Below are 15,168 nucleotides of genomic sequence, written 5' to 3'. Positions count from 1 at the left end.
GGACATTTACACTTCCTTGCAGTGCTTGTAACTCAAACACCACAGTACTGTGTTAAGGTATGGGAAGACAGTGAAACAAACAGAAGCAAAACTGAAAATGGCTAATCTATTTTCACTATATTCAAACAGAATGAAGTACAAAAAGTAAACAAACAGCATATCTGGTGTAGAGTGAATTACATATTAAAAACTCTTTCAGTTAGAAATCTGTTCAAGGTTAGTAACCCATAAGGAATTTTGCTTCATTAATACATGGGCCCGGATCTCCCACTGTGCTGCAGCCACTCTTCCCCATACTGGCAGCCAAAGTGGCTCTAAAGCTGACTGAGGGTATGTCTACATGGCCGGCAACTTGGGGAATCGATCCCAGAAGTGCTCTCTGGTTGACGCAATTAATTCACCTTCCCAAAGGAGGAAGACTGCATTGACCGGAGAGCATCTCCAGTCGATGCAGCACAGTGAAGACGCCATGATACAGCAACATAAGGAAGTCAACAGGAGGCTCCTGTCAACCGCTGGTGGTAGTGTGGATCAGGTTATAGTCTCTAGCCAGCTACCCCAGTGCAGGGAGTCTTTTGATGGCATGGAGACAGCGTAGTGGCTACTACACTACTTTCTCAGCTGCCAGAGTAGGGAGTGTGCTGGAGGAAAGGGGATATGGCCAGTGGTTTCCTGTTTTCCAGTGATCCCTGGCTGCTTTGTCAGCTGTTCTAGTTTATACAGAGGTCCAAACTGGTTACACACCCACCCCAAGTTTGCGGAACTGCACTGGTGGCATTAACTCTCTCTCTCTCTCTCTCTCTCTCTCTCTCACACACACACACACACACACACACACACACACACACACACACACACACACACACCCCTTTTTTTATCACACTGTTGCAACTGTAGCAGCCTAGGGTTTGGGCCATGTGTTTCAACCTGTCTATATCCCTTTTAAATAGATGCGTACAGTCTTGAAATTAATAATAAATGTTTTTTTACAGGTTTGTGAGAGATAGAAAAGAGTCAGAGTCTTTCAGATTAAATCACAGTTAATTCTTTGCAAAATGGGAGGAAAAAGGAAGAATTATCTTTTCAACATCTGCCCACACTTTTCCCCCATAGCATTCATACATGATGTATATTACCAAACATAAAGCTATTCTGTGACATGCAGGTTTGCTTACCTTATCTGCAATATCAACTCTAGCTTTGTGATGGAGAAGAAAATCCACAGCAGATATATGATTTCCTGCAACAGCAAAATGGAGAGCTGTGCGATGCAGCTGAAATAAACAAGACTCTGTTGATAGGTATGTAATATAGTTCTTTTCATTACACAAATGACCAGGATTTCAGAATCCTCTGATGAAAACTCACCAACATGTATTCATTTATACATTCTCCTTTTGGAACACCCAAAATTTGCCATTATCTGTATTTCTGTTCCCTTGTATCGAATTTAAATATTGTGTTTAATGAAGTCTAATAGAACCAGTGTAATTAGGCATTTACGTGCTATTCTAATCCCTTCACTGTACTCACTAATGTGTCATAAACAAGGTTTAAGCAATCACACACTGCTTAGAGACAGGAGATGTGCAGTGCAGAAAACATTCATTTTTACAATTTCTATTTTACTGTTTGATTTTAAAAACAAAAATTTAGCCTATATCTATACTATGAATGCTATGCTATAGTTGTAGACCAGGCTTAAGACTTATGTGATTAGTCTTATTTCTTGGTGATATCCTGGTTGCTGCATATTTGTTTTTGATTTTATCTCGTAATGCATGTCTCAAATTCTCCTCTTACTCAGTATTAGTCACCTTTTCAGTTTGCTCTGTTACCTATGCAAACGAAGGTTTACATCCTTCAACCCTAGGTGAGTAACTTTACACATGCAAATAATCTGAATGAGTTCAATGGATCTACCCACAGGAAATAGGCATGGTCTACACTTAAAAATTAGATCAACCTAGTTACATCGTTCAGGGCTGTGAAAACTCTCATGCCCTGAGTACCATTGATAGCAGTATGTATTGATGGAAACAGTACAGTAGAACCTCAGAGTCAAGAAAAAACCTCGGGTATAGAAGTTGTTCGTAACTCTGAAACATTCGTAACTCTGAATAAAACTTTATGGTTGTTCTTTCAAAATTTTACAATTGAAGATTGACTTAATACAGCTTTTAAATTTTACTCTGCAGAAGAAACATGCTGCTTTATTTTTGTAGTAGTTTACGTTTAGCACAGTACTGTACTGTATTTGCTTTTTTCCCCCCTGCTGCCTGATTACGTACTTCCGGTTCCAAATGATGTGTGTGGTTGACTGGTCAGTTTGTTATTCTGGTGTTTGTAACTCTGAGGTTCTACTGTATTCGTAGTCAAAAGAAATGTAATTTTTAAAAGATCCTTTTCTCTTTCTTTTCTGAAAAAGAATCCAGGAATCCAGCTGCAGGTTACTCTTATTTCCCCAGTTCATAACCAATCACGTGGAAAAGGAGGCACATTTTTTTCAGAACTTGTATTAAGTTTTAGGATGTGCTAAATCAGACAGTTTACACCTAAAAATTTGATGCAGACTGGCGACCATTTGTAAAAACCCCGTGGATGGGCTGCCCAAGGGGCCTAAACTACTGTAGACCAGGCACTACAGGGGGACAAAAGCCCACTCTTTGTTATTGTGGGATGTCCTCAGCTAACATTCTTGTCCATTAAATGCTGCAAAACCTTCTGTGGAATATTCTAGTCCAAATTTAGACCTACAGCAAATGGGTACAACTATGTTGATATCAATGGAGTTTCATCTGCTTGCACCAGGTCTGAATTCTGACCTTACCTTGTAGACACAGGATTCAGTAAAGTGTAGTCATGCTTTAGCACACATTGAACAACAACAATGCTTTATGTGCATTTTAATCTGCAAAGCATTTTACCAGCACCAAAAATGACTATGAGGTTAAGTATACCCATTTTACAGATGGGGATATTGAGGCAGGGGTTAAACTAATTGCCCCAGGTCATAGAGTATCAAGATTATAACTCAGAAGTTCCTGGTCCCACTCTTGTACACTGACCATTAGACCTGTGAATTAACTGAGCACCTGGCACTCTTGTTAAGTGCAAGTGGAGGGCACTCTTCACTTTGTAAGATCTGGGTACCCAGCTGGACACCTGAAATATTACTTGTTCAGAGAACTTTCTACAAGGGGATCTTTATTCTCCTCCTCTTGCAGTCAAAAACACTAGTACTTTTGAGATTTCCCTTAACAACCATACACAAGGCACATTTCTGGTCATTAAACTGTCACATGGTATTTTATACTCACAATATTTACAGCATTAATATTAACATTCTTTATAAGTAACTTCTCCATAGTTTCCAAATTGTTCATTTTAGCAGCATGCTGAAATTCTCTCTCATCTGGTAACACTGTGGAAAATATGACAAGGTAAGTTTATGGTATTAAAGAAATAGCCATAAAAAACTTAAATGATAACTCTACTCCCCTTACCTCCTGTTGTTTGGGATATGCCTGTTTCAGTATTTTATGTGAATTATTTGGGTTTTATCATAGAATTGTTGAAATTACATTTTTTTCCCCCAGGCATCTGGTTGATCTCTCTAGTTCTAATTCTTTAAGGACAAATAAAAATAGAATTTTCACAGCACAAAAGTAACATTAACTGCACTAGCCAGAATAACAATCCTGCATTTATATAGTTCCTATTACCTACCTAAATGGGTCCCAACAGTACAAACTACAGGAATTATTTCACTCATTCTTTAAATACAGCCACCTTGGGAATGAAATGCAGAAATTATTTGAGAGACAAGGTGGGTGAGGTAATATCTTTTATTGGACCAACTTCTGCTGGTTAGAGAGACAAACTTTGGGTCCAATAAAAGATATTACTTCACCCACCGTGTTTCCCTAATACACTAGGAACCACACAGTTACAACAACAATGCATACAGTAACTATTTAACAGAACACACCATCAATATCCACAACAGTGTAGGGCAGGAACTGACTTATACCATCGAAATAAAATTGCTGAGGGAGTTTAGGAATTAAGAAGGTTATTACCCACATTGGAATTTGACTGGGACACCTGAAATAATACTGTATGCTGATTCTAGTGGAAAGTTCATGAGATTTACTAGAGCTGAAGACCTTGGTTTTTGTCTCATCCAAAAAGACAGCAGCTTGAGCAGTAAAGTAACCTGGGGAAGTTGGGCTTTGTTGAGTATTAACAAAATCACAAGGCACCCACATGGACGGCTGTAATAAAATTATTAATGTTTAATAAGCTCAGAAAAGAGATTTCAAAGAGTGAGCGTTAAACATCAGTCTAGCTAACACAGAAGTCTAATACACTTCTGTCAGCACACCTCTTTCCTAGTGCAACAGACAGAGATAACTGTTTAGCTGTTAGGCTAAAATACCATAGAGAGCAGATATCTAACCCGAGCACCAGTCCAGAACTGTCACAGAGTAGACAGTGCTACCTACTGAACCACACCAATACCACTTTCTACAGCAGCTATTTGTTTCCTAGAAATCTTCAATCAAAGTCCTCCTGACCCACTGCATTTTTGCTTAGCTTGAAATCTAGTGAGCTCACAGCTTGAGGTAAAATGACTTCAAACTACATTCAGGGAAAGCAGCACCCACTTAACTGTATCTTATCTTTTATCCCACAATTATTCTCTCTCTGGGAATAATCCACAGCCACATTATACCATTATCCTTAGTTTTCACAACAATCCAGCTGAACTATTTGCAACCCACACTGTCAAGCAGCATGCTTCAGTATATTAGTTCCCAGGGTGAAATCCTGGCCCCTTTGAAGTCAGCGAGAGTTTTACCATTGACTGCAATGGGGCCAGACTTCACCCAATGTCCTTTCATAGTTGATTTGAGCCCCGAATCTGCAAAACGTAGGCATGTGCTTAACATCAAGCATATGAGTAGTCTCACTGAAATCAGTGGGATTTCTTATGTATTTCAAGTTAAGCTTGTGCACAAGTGTTTGCAGGTTCAGAGTCTTAAGACTGTAGGTGGGCCAAATCCAACCCCCTTTATTCTCATTATACCAGATTTGTAAAGATTGAGGGGCTCTGCTAGATACTTGATGCACATTATTTGTAATGTATATAAAACTATACATGCATTGATTACTTCCTTCTCCACCACCTTTGGTATGTTCCTTGCTTTACAGCAAAAAGAAAAATAAAAAAAACGGACCTAACAACCTGACCACTTTGCTTGCATCTTTTTCCCCACCCTTTGTCTGGATTCTGCTCCCTCCTCTAGTTAGAAGGTAAGCTGCTCTCTGGGTCAAGGTGACAGATCTGCGTCATAGACTCAAGGCCTCCTGATTAGATGCTACAATATACAAAATCATAATAATCCCCCCCAAAAATTTTGGGGGGCGTGAGGAGGAGAGTTCAGACTTGTATCCAAATTCATAATCCCCTCCAATTTCTAGAGTGGGCCAACCCAGAACTGCCGAGCCAAACACCGCAGACCCTTGGGAAAGTTTGGACCTTAACTAGGCAGCTTGAGCCCACAGAAACCCGCTGGCCTTCGTTCAGGTTGCTTCAGTTTCTCTCAGGAAAATACCCCCTGCAATTTATCAGATGGTGATTTTAAAACATGGCCCCAAGAGGTGCAAACGGCTCGGTGCAGAGCAGAGGGAAGCATCTGCCCACTGCTGCCCCTGCTCAGCCTAACTACCTTAAAGCAGTTCCACCTGTCCTTTGCCTCCTCGAGCCTCTCTGGCTGAGAGACATGCTCGCTCATCATCGTTCCACCGATCCGCAGTGGGTTGGTGGGGTCACGTTATATCGCCTCAGTCGACGCCCCACCCCGCCGCCCTCGATCCCTGCTGCCGCGCGCTGCTAGCTCCTCCTGTCCTGTCCCCTGCAGTGACCGCGCAGCGCCGAGCCCCAGCCCCCATATAGATCACTCACGCGCCTCATCGCCGGCTGCTGGTGCCGCCGCCGCCTGCGTTCCATCGCCTCTGGGGCTCAGCGGCAGCGCGCCCAGGAAATCGCTCAGCGCCTTCATAGCGCGGCCCCAATTCTCCGCTCCGCTGCCTTTCAGTGAAGCAGCCGCCGGCCCCTCAGGCAGGGCTACCTGGGAAGGGGTCGGGCGCGGGAGCCAGGCTCAGCAGGGTGCGAGGAGGGAGGTTCCCGCCGGCAGCGCCCTGTGTGCTCAGGAGCAGCATTTAACTTGTTTTAAGTGCGTGGAAAAACCGGTTCGATGGGGTTGTTTGTGGGCAGTAACCGAGAGGCAGCCAGAAGAAACGGGCCACGCTCTCCTCCCACCCCAGGGTGTGGGGCGCACAGGCCCGGCTGGCAGCAGAGTGCTGTGGCACTGTCAACTTAAAACTCCCTTTCCATCGCCTGCCTGTCATGCCCCAGGTTTGCCACCTGGCTGACAAAAGGAAGAAAGATTAAAATCACTTTATATTAAGGCAAGCAGGAAATAACCACGCCAAACACTGGATAGTGCTTGGGCCAGTGGTTCTGAATCTGGGGGGCAGGTACCCTGGGTGTATACCGAGGTCATCCCAGGGGTACCTCAACTCATCTAAGCCGTTGCCTAGTTTTACAACAGGCTACATAAAAACACTAACAGAGGCTGTGCAAATTAAAATTTCAGACAATGATTTGTTTATACTGTATCAGTGGTTCTCAAACTGTGGGCTGCAAGTGGGTTTTTTCTCTGTGGGCTGCAAGTTTGTTTTAATGGGGTCACCATGGCTGGCATTAGACTTGCTGAGGCTCAGGGCAAAAGCAGAAGCCTACTCCCAGCCCTCAGCAGCAGAGCTTTGTGGGGCCCTGGGTAACTTGCCCTGCTTGCCCCCCTCATGCCAACCTGAGAGTAGGAATAGCCTCAAGGTGAAGAAAAACATAATTGTTGCTGTCACTTTCCTGCCTCCCAAAATGACATGGCTCACAAGTGAAAAACAGGTTCAAGTGTCATATGGAAATGTAAGTACTATATTTATATTCCCAATCCCCCTTGATTTATTTTATAATTATATGGTAATAATGAGAAAGTAAGTGATTTTTCAGTAATAGGGTACTGTGACACTTTTGTATTCTTATGTCTGATTTTGTAAGCAAGTAGTTTTAAGTGAAGTGAAATTTGGGGTATGCAAGACAGATTAAACTCCTGAAAGGGGTACAGTAGTTTGGAAAGGTTGAGAACCACTGGCCTAGGCAACAGAGACCATGCAATTGCTGCTTACTGCACAAAGTATGATGGTGTCACCATTATCTGAACTGTCCCCCATTAGTCTTTTGTCATACAGTTAGAATATAAACTATTTGGAACAAGCACAGACTTTTTTGTTATAGCAATAGGAACACAAATAAATCAATAATGTATTTTCAATGTCTAATACAATAGGGCCCAGATCATTGATTGGGGCTTCTAAATCTACGGGTATGTCTACACTGTAATAAAACACTCACAGCTAGCCCAGCTTGGCAGACTCAGGCTTGCGGAGCTAGAAAATTGCAGTCTAGACATTTGGGCCTGGGCTCCAGGCTGAGCAGGAACATCTGCACTGCAATTTTATAATCCCACCACCCGAATCAGCTGATTCAGGCCAGCCACATGTGTTTTATTGCACTGTAGTATACCCTGAGTGTTACCACAGTACAAATAAGTAATAACTGCGTGGGCCAATATCCATTTGCACATGCTTATACTAACTTTGCACATGCAAATTGGTTTGCTTCCACAAAATCGAGACATAGCAGTACCACAAAACTAGGTCCACTCCCCACTCCTATTTTGATCTACTTTTAGATACTCTTTATATATTATTTTGTATAGGTTAGAACTGTTTTGTTATAGAATATGGAAATAATTATTTTCCTTTAAAGTGACCTTTTAAAAATGTTAATATAGCATTCTGTAATACTAATATTGTAAACTTAATATTGGTAAAATATCGCAACCAGGGCAAAAATATAATTCATCCATATTGTGTGGTTGAAGGCACTTCAAGATGAAATATTTTTGCCTCTGGCAATTAAAACATTTCAATAGCTTATTTGTCTATAATTATTTTTAAAAATATTAACAGGAACTTACACAGCATGTTTCATCTATAACTGTTGCAATGATTTACAAATTGCTCTTAAGCAGAGTGGGGTGTAGAATTCAGAAGTTTTGGCTACTAGTCTAAAGTTCCAATCACTGTTCATTGCACTATTTTACAGTGTTTCTGTCAGATGGCTTAAATCTTTCCAATGCAGTCATGCTGAAGTGCATAATCTTTAAATATGATAAACCTGGGCCTAATAATTTTATGAGGCAACAGCATCAATTGTACACACCACAGATAATCAAAAGAAATGAATCAATGTGAAAGTAAACATCTAAAGATGAGAATGCATGACTTACCATGTCACAGCTGAATCAGAGAGATTTTGCTTTCAGTTGCTTAAAATTCCTGTGAGTCAGGTGTTCCAGAATAATTTCTTTTGAATAAGTGACTTATTTTTGTATTGTATCTGGGGAGTGGGCATTTAATATAGTCTTAGTATTCCTTTCCCACAGTAAAACACAAAGAAGAGTAACTACTTAAATAATAAGATTTACCTTATGAAACTGGCACCATGGAGGGATTTGCAGCTTCATAAAGAACCAGGGATAGAGCTGAATATAGAATCAAGGAGCACTGGGTACTAATCCAAGGTTCTAATTATACCATACAGCACCAGTTTATAATTCCTCTCTGTCATCTGAATTAATGTTTCCATTAGAGCCATGTCTAGAGCTAGATTCAGTAGCTGCCATCAGTACCAGGGAGCAGGGCAAAGGGGTAGTTGTAAATCTCCCTCATTCTGCCCCCCCTGGAGCCAGGATTTTGCAACTCATAGGCCCAGGACCCCCTCCTCTCTCAGAAGCACCAGAGTCTGTGAGAGTTGAAAGCATTAATTAATATTACAAAAATTATGGCCAAGCTAGTAATATTAGGCAGAAGGGTGACTGGGGATAGTCCTATTAAAAAGGGAAGGGAACAAACACAAACGTAAATAATATAAAACTAAAACCTTGGGTCACTTTTCACTTAGGGGAATGGAGCAAATGTTGCACAAACACAGGTTATTAGATTTTGATAGGGAATTAAAAAATTGTAAGTGTACATGATTCAGAACCATCAAGTTGTGCCCACACTATTAGCTTGTGTAACTCCAGGGCCTTGTTATCCTGGTGATTGTTATCCTCCTTCCTCCTCACTTTTTGTCTCAACTTATTTGTTATGCCCATTTGTTGTGTCTTGTTTTTAATTAGAGTACAAGCTCCTTGGTGCAGGGAGAATCTCAACAAAGATGTTTAAACAGAGTTTAGCACAAGGAAGCCTGATCCCAACTGGTGCTGCTATAATAAATAGCAATATGAAGTGGGGGAATGGCTGAAAGATCAGACAGAACACAAGGATGCAAAAGAAAATCTGTTCCCAATCCCAGAACATCTCTGTGGGTACTGAGATCCGTCTGGGCTGCTCCCCAGGTCTCCCTCCTGGCAGCATGACTCCTGACAGACATCTGCCACATTTGCCTTCTCTAGAACAGAAGACAGAAAGAAGGTTTTTAGTTGGTTTGTAAATACTGCAATAATTTCAATATATGAGTCTGACAGTAGTTCAGGAGTGGAACTGCTGCCCAGACTCAGCCCCTGCTATCCACACCTGTGGAGCTACACAGTTAGAGTGGCTTCTGGCACTGGGGAAAAAAGCAAAACAGTGGTTGGAATATCACCCCAATTTTGGAAGAATCAAATGCTTTCCAAATCGCCAATCTTACCAGGTATGTGAGTGGATACAGAGGGCAGGTGACTGGATTCCTAGCATATTCCAGGAAACCAACTACAGCAGAACCCCATTTATCCAATCTAATTGGGACCGGGGCCAGATCGGATAATCAAAAATTCGACTAATCCGGAGAATGGGAATGTGCGAGGCTGCAGTGCCATCTAGTGGCCACAGGAGAGATCGGCCACTTCTGGACCTGTGTGCATTGGTTGTTCGGTTAATAGGGAGAGCCAGATAATGGTTGGATAAAAGGGGTTCTACTGTAATGGACTCTGGGCAATTAAAATAAACTATACAAAGTTAGTCATAGTATTATCAAACAATGGTGAGATATTCTGTAGGTAAGATGAGGATGACACTTCAGGACTTGGAAATAAAATAAATGATGAAATTACTGTAGACAAATATGTGTCAAATTGACTGGATGCTGTTACAATGCTATTACACTCAACTGAGTTATTTGATTCTATTAATTTACATGATAATAGAAACCTGCTCTGTGCTTAAGAGGACCTCTCTTTATGTTTGTGCTAACCATACTAAGTACATGCTTCCCCCCCAACAAATTCTCTCCAGGCCATCAGTGTTCAACTTGTTGCTTTTTTGTCTCTTCCTCAGAAGCAGCACTGCAAAGTATAAATCCTTCATGCCTTTCACTGGTAAGGCCATGAAATATTCACCCTTCACTTGGTCACTTGTAATTGAAAGAAAATATATTCCAGAAGAATAACATTTTATCATTTTAAATTTAAAGAAACTCATACTGCACAAACCCTCTGATTCGTAGCAAACACACATTAAGGTGAAAGACATTCTAACAAATGCTTCATAAGATCAGATATAGATTTACAGCCTTTTTTGAGTGAAAGGGACACAGAACTGAAAGTAAGGCATAATGAGAATGGAGAGCAGTTTGGGATCTCCATTCTATCCCAAAATTAACCGCCCACTCCTCCCCAAGTCTTTCCTCTTACGTGGCTATTTTGTGGTATCAACCCAAGGGGACAATGTAGTATACATGAAATTACTATAAAATGGGTTCACAGCTGGTTGAAAGACCATACTCAAAGAGTAGTTCACTGTGGTTCACTGTCAAACTGAGAGATGTAGTTAGTGGGGTCCCTCAGAAGTCAGTCATGGGTCTGGTATTATTCAATATTTTCATCAATGACTTGGATAATGGAGTGGAGAGTATGCTGATAAAATTTGTGGATGACACCAAGTGGGAAGGGATTGCAAGCACTTTGGGGGATGGGATTAGAATTCAAAATGACCTTGACAAATTAGAGAACTGATCTGAAATCAACAAGATGAAATTTAATAAAGTGCAAATTACTTCACTTAAGAAGAAAAAATCACATGCACAACTACAAAATAGGGAATAACTGGCTTGGCAGTAGTACTGCTGAACAGGATATGGGGGTTACAGTGAGTGGATCACAGATTGAATATGAGTCAACAATGTGACAGTTCCAAAAAAGGCTAATATTCTGGAATATATTAGCAGGAGTGTTGTATCTAAGACCTGGACGATAACTATCCTACTCTATTCAGCACTGGTGAGGCCTCAGGTATAGTACTGTATCCAGTTCTAGATGCCACACTTTAAGAAAGATATGGAGATACTGGAGAAAGTCCAGAGGAGAGCAACAAAAATGATAAAAGATTTAGAAAACTTGACCTATGAGGAAGGGTGAAAAAACTGGGCATGTTTAGTCCTGAGAAAAGAAGACTGACAGAAGACCTAACAACAGTCTTTAAATATGCTAAGGGCTGTTATAAAAAGAATGGTGATCATTTGTTCTCCATGTCCACTGAGGATAGGACAAGAAGTAATGGGATTAATCTGTAGGAATGGAGAGTTAGGTTGGATATCATGGTAGCTATGTTCCACAACAGGCTTCAAAGAGAGGTTGTGGAATCCCCATCATTGTAGGTTTTTAAGAACAGGTTGGAAAAACATCTGTCAGGAATGATCTAGGTATACTTGGTCTTGCCTCAGCATAGAGGCTGGACTTGACCTCTCATGGTCCCTTCCAGCCCTACATTTCTATGATCTCATCTCTTGTCTAAAAACAGCTTCCTGGATGTTAATAGTAGCAAATTTCAGGTCAAGATCTTCAGTCATTACTTGTATAACAGGAACACTTAATGTAAAGCCACCAAACTCAATACTTAGCTATACATAGAAATCTCTGTGTGTGTGTGTGTGTGTGTGTGTGTGTGTGAGAGAGTGAGTGAGTGAGTGTGTGTGTGTGTGTGTGTGAGAGAGTGAGTGAGTGAGTGTCAGAGATTAGAAGTGGAAAAATGAAATTTGTAGATGTCTCTTCACAGTGTCACCATACTGAATTGTTTAAAAAGATGTGAATCTGCAAGATGCTACCATCTTGGAAATGAATTCCCTGAAAAACAAACAATATTGACTGTGCCTTCTCTAACAAAAATATAGCAACATTTGTGTATAAACTAAAAATCCTAAATACAAATACTCCCCTGTACATACTTTTCTTTCTGGGTAAAGGACAAACAAACATGACAGATATTAGAGCATATTTTTCCATGCTATTTTATATAGGTTCAGATAGTATAGTAGAGCAATAAACAATGTGACTATTTCAAACTGCAATATATTATGTATATGAAAAGCATTAAACATTCAAGCCAAATTTCTCCTTTAAATACATAATTTCTTTTTTAAAACAGTTAAATTTTACACTTCTACCAAAAAGAATAACTTATCAAGTTTCCAGGTGTGAAGGAAACACTAATTTTTGCACTGGTATTTTATTCTATCTATAGAAATAATGCTTACAAAATGCTTCTATGTCAAATGTAATGACACTTTCGCATGGATGATGAAATAACTGCCAGTGCCAACACAAATTTATTTAATCTGTTTAAATAATTCTTTAACAACACACACCATATGCAAAACCTATTTCTACAAGCTATTCTCAGAAAAACAAAAATACACTTGGCTTCTATACTTTTTTATTTACTCAGGCCCATGTTAACACAAGATTAAGAAGTAATCCTGCAATTTAGATAAAGGTTTATTACATTGTATTTAGACAGATGTAAATTGAGACACTGCCAGATTAAAAAAAACCAGAGTAGCTGTATTTTTTTTATAAAGGAAATCAGTTCTCACGTAGTTACTGTACAAAAATGCATTATTTATGGTGGATATTTTCTTTTGCGGTCATGCCATTTTAAAAAGTAATTATTTACTTCATATTTTAATGATTTTTTTAAAATAAACTAGAATTTTCTCATTACAAAACTACTTGCTTGAAAAAATATTACATTATAGGCATATTTTAATATAAATTGATACTAAATATTAAAACAGTTGAATTTTTGGGAAGTAAAGAATGTAAATAGAGTATTTTAAATAAATAAGTGTACTTCACAGCTTTTTCCCCTTACATATATTCATAAAAACATGGTTTATAGCAAACTACAAGAAGTATTTTTCATAAACTGTCTCTTCAAAGAGAAAAACATGTAAGCAAAAGGAGGGTTATTTCCTTTCTTAATATATTCAGGATTATTATTTTAATGTCATGCATATTTGCACATTGTTCACATTACCACTGCATTAGTTTAGCCTTAACTTTTCTTAAAGTGAATTTAGTGCTTTTGAAAAGTGCTGGTTTGACAACTGCATAGGAATCTGAAGTCCTCTGTATCTCCACAGAACCAGTGAGACACAACCAGTATACCTCAGACCTATTCTGGGGTCATCTCATATTCCATGCTCATTTAAGGGGTTGATCCTGCAAAGTTTTTGTAATCAGTGGGTGTTGAGGTCATTCAACATCCCACAAAAGTGCCAGGCACTGTTTAGGACTGAGCCCTACTGGCCTGGCCCATCAGCTCCTACTGAAGTCAGTCACAGGCTTTCCACTGACTTTAATGAGAGTTGGATTGGACACTAAACTGTGTTGAGAATATCAACATGGACATAAATGAGTACCAATTGTTTTGTGCTGTGGATATCTGGCCACTAGGAACTGAATTCAATCCAACTCATTTCACGCTGGCTACCAAAGAGCCATCACATATTAACAATCGGTCACTAGCAACCTAAACTGAATTGCTGATGACTTCCACACCCTGAGTCTTCACTATGTCCAAATAAAACAAAGCCCACCCTCAGCATGCTTTTTCCATAGAAATAATTTAGACAAAAATTACTCTGAAAAAATGATTTCAATGGAAAATTAATTCAATGCTCTGGTCCCTGCTAGCTCATTTATTCTTTTGTCTCAAATGTTGTTTTCCTCTTAAAGAGGTTTACAGTGGTTCCACAGTGACAAGTACCAAAGTCTAATCCTTCACTTGCACTAAACTAACTTGAAGAATAAAACACTGATTATGAAATTCTTTATATATTATAAAGTGTTACATAATCATTTTAAAAATGTTTCAATTGTATGTTTGGAGTTGCTTGATTTGGCTTTCTTTGATGTTGACTGAGGAGTCATTAGTCCAGACCTAAAATAAAAAAAGAACACATTAGGAAAAAACAAAAGAAACCATCAAAAAGCCGAAAACAAATATACATAAAATCACCTAAAGTAACTTTTGCAACACTGAATAGTTTGCTAGCTTGACTTTCAAATAAGTATATACACACTTATACCTTTTTGTTCCTGTTGTGGGATTCATGCACTGTTGTCCTCTGCTCGTGCCTCCTAAAGAACAATTGTGAACATCCAAATGAATTATTTAAACATATAATGAGCACAACAGGGAGCAGCATGACTAGCAGAGCTTTTAGGAGAAAAGTTCTGGATGAAGAATTTCCTTCCTATTATTTTCTGAAGCAGTTGGATTGAATCTTTTAACACTCAAGACAACATTTGATCATTTCCTTAGTACTGTCAATTATATTCAAAACATGTAAAAACTCAAAAAATCCCTTTAAGCCCAGTAACAAATTAAGGAATGAATTTGAATGTGATCACAATTTTCTGTAACATTGAAATGTAATGCTTTGGTTTCCAAGGTGGCAGACTGAAATTCATGCTTGTTTTAAACTTTTTGTCTTTCTGGGGGGGAAAAAAATTATTGAAAAATCTTCACTAACATGCAGCATTTCTTTTATACCACAGCTTGCCTGCATAGCTAGGAAGATCTACACTACTATTTTAGGAAATCGTCTTTGTAAAAACAGTCAAATACAAGATAATGCTGCTATTGTAGCTTTATAAATATGCTTGGAAATGCTGTCATGTTGGTTCACAAAAAGGAAGCACTTTGAACAGTTTCTCTAACCTTGTCCTATTTATTGAGCCAATTCCAAAGTTAACTCTCCATAATCAA

General features: G+C 39.4%; 1 protein-coding gene and 1 long non-coding RNA gene across 4 annotated transcripts in view; one reads left to right on the top strand and one right to left on the bottom strand.

Annotated features, from left to right (window-relative positions):
- The window catches only part of POLK (DNA polymerase kappa), an 84,726-nt gene that overhangs the window by 21,222 nt on the left and 48,336 nt on the right, over positions 1–15,168 (bottom strand). For 2 of the 3 annotated variants that reach the window (XM_067569090.1, XM_067569091.1), the window contains exons 14-15: positions 14,486–14,537; positions 12,389–14,337 (exon numbers count right to left, since the gene is read on the bottom strand). In XM_067569090.1, coding sequence (XP_067425191.1) covers positions 14,253–14,337; positions 14,486–14,537 — 137 coding nt within the window. In that variant the 3' untranslated portion in view covers positions 12,389–14,252. Of the gene's footprint in view, positions 1–1,175; positions 1,275–3,320; positions 3,425–12,388; positions 14,338–14,485; positions 14,538–15,168 lie in introns of those variants that run through there. The other variant, XM_067569092.1, reaches the window with a different exon arrangement.
- LOC137167102 (uncharacterized) lies at positions 5,181–5,604 on the top strand. Its single transcript, XR_010923995.1, has 2 exons — positions 5,181–5,319; positions 5,488–5,604. It is a non-coding gene; the product is annotated as an uncharacterized lncRNA (long non-coding RNA).

This window comes from Emydura macquarii, unplaced genomic scaffold (assembly GCF_026122565.2).
Source record: "Emydura macquarii macquarii isolate MOO-44397 ecotype Brisbane River unplaced genomic scaffold, CSIRO-AGI_Emac_v2 contig_2897, whole genome shotgun sequence".
Classification (NCBI taxonomy): Eukaryota; Metazoa; Chordata; order Testudines; family Chelidae; genus Emydura; species Emydura macquarii.
Note: the sequence above shows the minus strand (reverse complement) of the source record. Positions and strands in the feature narration are given on the sequence as shown.